General features: G+C 53.8%; 1 protein-coding gene across 1 annotated transcript; it reads left to right on the top strand.

Annotated features, from left to right (window-relative positions):
• Positions 1–1,884: 1,884 nt before the first annotated feature.
• LYZ (lysozyme) lies at positions 1,885–3,312 on the top strand (the record flags this gene model as incomplete). Its single annotated transcript, XM_082329940.1, has 4 exons — positions 1,885–2,035; positions 2,381–2,539; positions 2,775–2,853; positions 3,252–3,312. 4 exons carry the CDS (start codon positions 1,885–1,887, stop codon positions 3,310–3,312), a joined length of 450 nt encoding a protein of 149 aa, XP_082186066.1.
• Positions 3,313–8,172: the final 4,860 nt, after the last annotated feature.

The raw sequence follows: 8,172 nt of genomic DNA, 5'->3' as shown, positions 1-8,172 counted from the left end.
CTCCTTCATGAAGAAACTGAAAGCGGATTGGTTTTCAGATTGACACATTTAGCCTTTTTTGATAAGTAGCACTGCATAAAAAGCTAGGAAAGAAGACACCTCTGGAATGAGGCATCCACAGTCACTAGCCACTTTGGAACGTGTCTCATGTATTATTTAATAACAGACACCACTGGCGGTATGAGATTTCAGTAAAAATTACAGTTTCTTTTGAGGCATCTGCAAACAGAGGTGTTCTGGCACTTTGACGTTTTGCTATGTCCACATCTGCCATTGGAGATGTGAATGGTGTGTGAACCAGAGTGCTAATGTCTTAAAAAGCTCTACATGACTGATTTAGTAGGTATCAGAAAGCCAGAACCCTGGGTTGTAAACTGCTACTTCCCACAGTGGGAACAAACATAGGCCAGAATGGCTCCCAGTCCTGCCTTCTAAACTACTAGTGTGCCCTCTCCTAAGCTCACGGGGCAAACATAAAGTCTTTTTTACCAGTCTCAATGACTGATTATACCTTGAAATGTGGCCCTTGAGAAGCCTCCATCCTAGCCTAGCCTCTAGGACAACATCATTCCCAGTCCCAGGGTAAAAGTAAGCCACTGTACTGGTTTTGGCTGGGACAGAGTTAAATTTCTTCATAGTAGCTTGTGTGGAGCTGTGTTTTGGATTTGTGCTGAGAACAGTGTTGATAACAGGGATGTTTTAGCTATTGCTGAGCAGTGCTTATACAGCATCAAGGCCTCTTCTGCTTCTCACCCCACCAGCGAGCAGGCTGGGGGGCACAAGGAGCTGGGAGGGGACACAGCTGGGACAGCTGACCCCAAATGACCAAAAGGATATCCCACAGCATATGATGTCATGCTCAACATAGAAAGCTGGGGGAAGAAGAAGGAAGCGGGGGATGTTCACAGTGATGGCATTTGCCTTCCCAAGTAACCATTACGTATGATGAAGCCCTGACTTCCTGGAGGTGGCTAAACATCTTCCTGCTGGCAAGCAGTGTATTAATTCTTTATTTTGCTTCGATTGTGAGCACAGCTTTTGCTTTACTTATTAAACTGTCTTTATCTCAACCACGAGTTTTCTCACTTTTACCCTTCCAATTCTCTCCCTCGTCCCACTGAGGGGGAGAGATCGAGCGACTTAGCAGCCTACTGGGATTAAACCATGACACCCACACAAGGTAACTACAGCCTTTGATCCATGAAGTGTCCATAACCCCAACCATCAAGTTGGTGACTGCCTCAAGATTTGGTAACTACAGTGTTCTAAAATCAATGCATGTCTAGCCAAACCCTCATTTAGAGCAACCTGTGGTGACCTCCGTTCTTGAGATTACCCAAAAACGGTCCCTATAGCAACCCTACCCCCAAATCATAGGACAATTCTAAATTGCATCAATAGAATAAACCTAAGGCTGGTCCTAACCCACAGGTAACTATAATTTAATTGTAAACTCAGTCTTTTACATTACTGTAAACGTGACTCTTGGGCTTTTCGCAGCCTTTACTCATAGGTAAATCCCAGATCAACTCCTATGGCAAATATAACCACAATCTCAATGCTATCGCTAAATTTCTTTCCTGGAGCAACTCTGTCCCTGACTTCTGGCCCTTGGAATATCAGACTGGGGTTTGCTGGATTGTCTGTGGCATGCACATGCTCCAGCCTTGCAGGGCTAGTGAAATAGGTACTGGCACCCTCCAAGCATTGTCTTTGGCTTTTGGCCCACTTCCTTATTGATTCGTTACTGTAAAGGCCTCCCACACTTCCCAGACATGCTTGGCTCCTCCTCCTGGGAGCAGAAATAAAAGGCTGGCATTGAAGGCAGTCCTGACAGACAGACAGCTCAAGTCGCTTTGGCACTTCCTTGCTGTGGACTGCATTATGAGAAAGTCAATGCTCTTTGGCTTCCTTCTTGTCTTCCTTGGCCTGGCTCTGCCAGGTACCCAGGGAAAATACATTCCCCGATGTCACTTGCTGAAGATCCTACGTCAGCATGGCTTTGAGGGCTTTGTGGGCAAAACTGTAGCTGACTGTGAGTATAATGAGCTCCCATTGCACCTCTTTGCCTGTACCACCCTTGTCCCTCTCAGCTTCTTTGTAATCTTCCAGCAGTACTATTCTGTCCCTCCATTCCTTTGACTTCATCATCTCTGTTCCTCATCCCCTTCCTCGCACCCTTCTATTGCTCACACAACAAATAGCCATCCGGAGCTTTATCCTTCCAAGCATTTATCCATCCATTTCTCAGACTTAGGATATCACCAGTTTAATTACTTCTCCAGCTCTTCATTCATCCTTGATCCCTTCATCTCTTTCCTCTTATTTACCCTGAGCATACCTTGATGTTCCTCCTCTGGGCTCTCTCTTCCTCCTGCAGGGATCTGCCTGGTGCAACATGAGAGCAATTACAACACTAAAGCATTTCATGACAATGGTCGCAGCAGGGACTACGGGATCTTTCAGATCAATAGCAAGTACTGGTGTGATGATGGCAAGACCCGTGGATCCAAGAATGCCTGCCATATCAGTTGCTCAAGTAAGTGGTGGGACAAAGAGCCTTTCTTTGTCCACTCTATGAAAGCACCCTGATCTGTCCATAACATCTGCCTAGCAGCTGCTCTGGGCATCTCTCTCCATGTGTCCTTCTATTCATCCATCTCCTCAGTATCCCACCTACCCTTCCTGATGAACACCTTTCCCTCTGCCCATCTATCCCTGCTCTTCCTCTACCCCTCTTTCCTCCATACTGACCTTTTCTCCCTTCTCTACAGAATTTCAAGATGATAATATTGAGGACGATATTAAGTGTGCCAAGAAGATTGCTCAAGAGGCTAAAGGCCTCAGTCCCTGGTAAGGATCTTTGCAGCGGGGACTGGGGAAGAGTGGGCAGAGGAGACAAAAGAAAATCCTGCTATTGACAGGGGGTGGGGGGGAGTGGAATGGGTGAGAAGCTGTATTTGGTCAAATTTAGCACAGTCCTTCTCCTAGAGCTGAAAGGAGAACCAAGGAGTCCTGGCTCCCAGCACCTGCTCTAACTCCCTAAATTTCCCTCCCCTCCCAGAGCTCTCCCTTTTGTTTCTTTCCCCTTCTCCCAGCTCCCTACATTGAGCTCATCAGAACTTTTTCATTCATATCTTTCATGCCCAGCTTCCTTCACCCAAGACTCTCAAAGACTAACCAAGTTTGCTTTTATAACCAATTCAATCATTATCTAACTCCTCAAATTACATCATGTGTTTCTTTTCCAGGTATGCCTGGAGAGATCATTGCAAGGGCAAAAACCTGAGTTCCTACATCAAGGGTTGCTAAACCACTCCACAAGCAGCAACGGTTTTCTCAGGATCACCAGTGGTGAAGAGTGAGGGTGTATGAAGCGGAGGCTAGGGACAACGGATTGGTGTGGGGAATTAAAAGCAGCATGCTATCAAGGCAGAAAGGGTGCTGGCTATTGTTACCGCTATGAGGACTTGGCAATGCAAATAGAGAACTTAAAGGCTGATGGCTTAGTAGAAACAAAGCTTAGCAGAAGTGCATTACAGGTGGAGTTTCAGCCATTTACTTGCATAATCCTGTGTCAAGATTTTGTTGTCCTGACTAACAGGGCTTACCAACATTTAGGGTTTCTCTCTTTTTTCTCTTTCTCTCTTCCCCTTCAGCCCTCCCTTCCTCCCATCTTCCTTCCCTCCCTCCCTTACCTTCTTCCATCCTTTTGTTCTTTCTTATCTGAGTGTAGAATATACAAAAAATTAATGAATGCTATATTAGTTATAAGACCTGCATAATTGCAGTTGCCTTATAACTAGGCCACAGTCGCTGGCTGAGGTGGGTAGTACAGTTGGCTGACAGAGAGGGACAACTATGCTGAGACATGACCTTGCTCCTTAAATTCATCAGAGCGTCTGCTCCTGGCTGGTGTGAGAGATAGGGCACTGAAATGTATGGACATCTGGCCTGGCTGAATACGGCTTATCATCCTTTGAGGTATCAAATCAAACCCCGTCTAGGAAAGATGCAGGCAGCATCTCTGTGAGGAAATACTGGGTTGGAAAGGGAAATGTTTTGCCATTTAGGTCACAAGTCCTTTTTGCAAATGAAGGCGAAAGCCAGGAGCAGTGTACAAATGGAAGGCAACGACACTGAAACCACGTTTGCTTCTTCGTATGCTTTGTTCTGCTTGGTGAGCAGTGACTGCTTTTATGTTTATGCAATAAAGGGATGCTTTAACTCTTGTCTTATGTGAATGTATAAACCAACTAGGAAAGGCATGTATGTTTAGATGGCTGAATCAAAAAAAAAAAAAAAAAAAAAAAAGCTCCAAGTAGCCTTGCCAGAAGACCCCCTTCCCAGCTACGGGGCAGACGGTGGCTCTTTCCCCTCCCATGACCCAGCAGACTTCATTCTCTCATTAAGTAACTCAAGGCAGAGTTATTTTACACACTGGCGCCCATGAGGTTTTTGAGAAAACTCAAAAAAACTTGAGTCAAAGCCCTACCTTGTCATTGTCTTCAGCACAGGTCCTTTCCACCTATTTGGGGATTTGAACAAACCTTCTTATCTGGGGTTTTGGCTGGTGGGTTCAGTCCTGGTAAAGGGATGCTTTCTGCCTATCTAAAAACTAAGACCATGCCTGCATCTCCAAGGGCCACGCTAAACAAGAAAAGATCGGGGGTTGTGGAAGTAAACTCTCTGCAAATGAAACACGTCCCTGCTCGGGGCTGCTGAACCCTGCCGCAGCTCCGTAACGCTGGGTCCCACCAGCAGCGAGGCTGAGCAGGGGTTCCCAATGGGCGCACACACACGGGCTCCCGCACACAGAGACACCGACACATCTGTAACGCGCATCTGTATATATACAGAAAACACACATCTCCATACGGCTGGCCACAGAGATTGACACACACACTCAGCACAAACAAAAACACAAGCAGCACCGGTGGCCTCAGCCCGTTCCCCTCTCTGGCCGATCAGAATGAAGGTCCCTTAGTCCTCGAGTGGGAAAAATACACGCACCCCCCCATGCGTGCACAGACGGGCGTGCAGTGCCGCCCCCAGCAGCCGGCTCCGACCCGCCGCCCGCCCCGCAGCCGCCGGGGCCCCGCGCCCCCCGGCTCCGGCACCCGGACGCACCGGCAGAGACCCCTCGCACGCTCACGCACACGCGCGTGCCTGGCCGCGCCCACGCCGCCTCGCGAACGCCCGTGGGCCCTCCCGCAGCCGCCTGCGCCCGCGGCGGGGGGGCGCTGCCCCCCCATCCAAAGGCAGCCCCCCCCCAGCCAGGCCTTCGCCCGCCGCCGCAGCAGCTCCCGGCGGGGCCGCGGGGCCGGGAACGGGGCCGAGCTCGGGACGGCCCCCCCTTCCCGCTGCAGGCAGCGCCGCTCGGCTCGGCTCGGCTCGGCTCGGCTCGGCTCCGCTGGACTGGGCTGGGCTGCGCTCGGCTGGGCTGTGCTCGGCTCGGCTCCGCTGGGCTGGGCTGGGCTGCGCTCGGCTGGGCTGCGCACGGCTGGGCTGGGCTGGGCTCGGCTCGGCTCCGCTGGGCTGGGCTGTGCTCGGCTGAGCTGTGCTTGGCTGGGGTGGGCTGGGCTCCGCGGGGCCGCTGTGGGGAGAGCCCAGGCCAGGGGCAGCTACGGTCCGGCCGCCCCGGGGCGGGTCCCTGCTCCGACTCCTGCCCCCCCCGCGGCCCGGCCGCCGCGCCCCGCCCCGGGCACCGAGGGCGCGGGAGGAGCCGCTGCCGCCCCCAGCTCTGGCTGAGGGCTGCCCTGGGCGGCCGCAGCCTTTGGCTGTCACATGCTGGAGGGAGAGACCGTGGGGGGCCCGGAGCAGGACAGGCTGCCTGCTGCCGTCTGTCTGTCCGTCCGGCTCAGGCAGCCCCGAGGGACAGGCGGGGCAAGGTCCTGCGGGAGCCGGGCGGCGAAGCAGGGAGGTGCCTGGGCTGGGGAAAGGGGAAGCTTTTGGGAGGTGCGTGAAGGCACGGCTGTGCGTGCTAGGAGGTGCGAGGTGTTCGTTGGCATGGGCGCTGCTGGAGAGCAGGCAGCGCAGGCAGCGCAGGCAGCGTTTCCATCCCCGCTCATCACAGCGGCAGGAGAAGCCCACCTGATGGTGCAGGCCTCCATCACGGGCTCGCTCTGTTTGGGGCCCTTCCGAAGGCTGTGTCTTTCTGCAGTGATGGAGCAAGAGATGCACATGAAGGCCCACGAAGTGTGCGAGGAAGACGAGGATGGATGTGAAGAGGTTTCACAGGGAAGGGGTCTCTCCCTGCCAGGCAGGTAGGACCATCTCCATCGAGCAGAGCGCTGCAGTGTGTTTTGTTCAAGCCGTGTCAGGGCGGCAGCTGCCAGCACGGCCCTGTGCCAAACACAGGGCACCGCAAGGCGGCGAGCGGTTGCCAGTGGGTGCGCGCAGGGTGTGTGAGCGAAGGGGCGTAGAGGAGATCAGAGCGGCCTTGAGCATCCTCTCCGCAGGCCCCCGCCTGCACCGCGCTGCACGGCCCTGCTCACGCACCCTGCCCTCTTCCTCTGAGACTTTTCCAGGGTGGGTCAAGGGCCAGATCTTTCTTCTCAAGCTCACCGCTAGATGGGCCCCACGTCCGTGCTGTCTCTGGGACAGGTTCTCCTGCCCAGGCAGCAGCAGAAATATGGCTTTCACCAGGGGGTTAGGGTGAAGAACGAGGACTAAATGAGAAATGCTTGGACCTGCCTCACATGGAGACAGGGCTGGAGCCCTCAGCAGGAACAATTTGACTCTGATTTGCACAAAATGCACCAGAGTGGCGTAGCAGGTGGCAGGTTACTAATTTAACCCCTTTACAATCGAGGACCCCCTCCTCCAAAGTGCATCAAAACTGGCTGCAGCAGCTGCAGGAGTTGCTCTCTCGTGCTTTCTCCCTGCCACGGGCTGGGAGCGGTCGGTTCCCTCGGCACTGTGGCCCTCCTGGCCCTCGACCCAGCCTGCTGCACAGCTGCAAAGCAATTTGCCTCTACAGTGGCATGACCCTGCAAAGCAAAGGAGAGGAAGCTTTGAGCAAAGCATCGTGGTGCAGTGGGTGGAGCAGCTCCCTGGGATACAGGGGGCTGACTGGGGCACAGCTGGTCAGTTCCATTAGCCTGTACGTCCCTGTTGGACAGGGATACCATTTGCTGTGGGACATAACTGTAACTAATATCGCTGCAGTTATTTTGCGGACTCAGTGCAGGAAACCCCAGGAAAACCCCAAGAGCAAGCCTTCCTGGTGCCTCAGTTTCCCCTGCTGTGAAGAGGTGCTGATAACCTGCCACTCTCCCTGCCTGCCTTCCAGCTCAGGAGTTACCGTAACTGTTCATACCATTCATCCAGTTGGGCTTTCCCAAGCCCAGCTGGACTTGCCAGGACACAATCCAGCCGAGGCTCGTTGGGTTTCTGCATCCCCAGGCATCCTCCATACCCTGCAAGCAGGACTGGGGAGGTGAGGCTGAGCAAAGCGTTGTTTGAGTGACCGGTGCCAGCCCAGGGTTTCCTCTGCCCCTCCAGAAAAGCAAGCCAGAGCACTTCTCAGACTCGCCACGATTCCCTGGCACTCTGAGGTTGGGGTCCAAGTCCCTGTCAGTGAGATGCACCCAGCCCCAGAGGCCCTACAGTCGCAGGATCACAGGGCCCAGGGCTCAGCTGAGCAGTTTGCACCAAATGAATGTGAAATCCAGCAGAGAAAGGGGACTGATCAGTTTGTGGGGCAACTTTCTTCGGGAACCAGCCGGAGTTGGGTTCTCCAGCCCAGCTTGCCAGGGGAGCTGAGGAAAGAGCTGACCTGGGACAAAGGTGCTTTTCCTTCAGAGATGGTGGGCCCAGCACCGGGCAGCCTGTTCCCACCCCCAGCCCGGGTCTGTGGCATGCAAAGCACTCGCCCGCCTCTCGATGCGCTACGTAAAGAAGCAACAGCTGCAGGGGCCCTTTTGCTGCCTCAGGAGCTGTGACAGCACCCGGGAGCCAGGCCGGGATCTAAATTTAAACTTGTGCTTTGTGTGTTTGTACATGTGAGTGCAGGCTCCAGCCCCCACTCTCCCACCGCCTCCCCCGGTGCACGGAGGAGACGGACTCTGCAAGAAGGGAGATCCAGAGGAGCTCCAGCTGGCTGGGACCCGGGGAAGGGGGGCTCGGCCGTGGGGCAGGAGGGGGAGAAACGGCTAGGGGAGAAACACC

Source organism: Platalea leucorodia, assembly GCF_965183815.1.
Source record: "Platalea leucorodia genome assembly, chromosome: 19".
Lineage (NCBI taxonomy): Eukaryota > Metazoa > Chordata > Aves > Pelecaniformes > Threskiornithidae > Platalea > Platalea leucorodia.
Note: the sequence above shows the minus strand (reverse complement) of the source record. Positions and strands in the feature narration are given on the sequence as shown.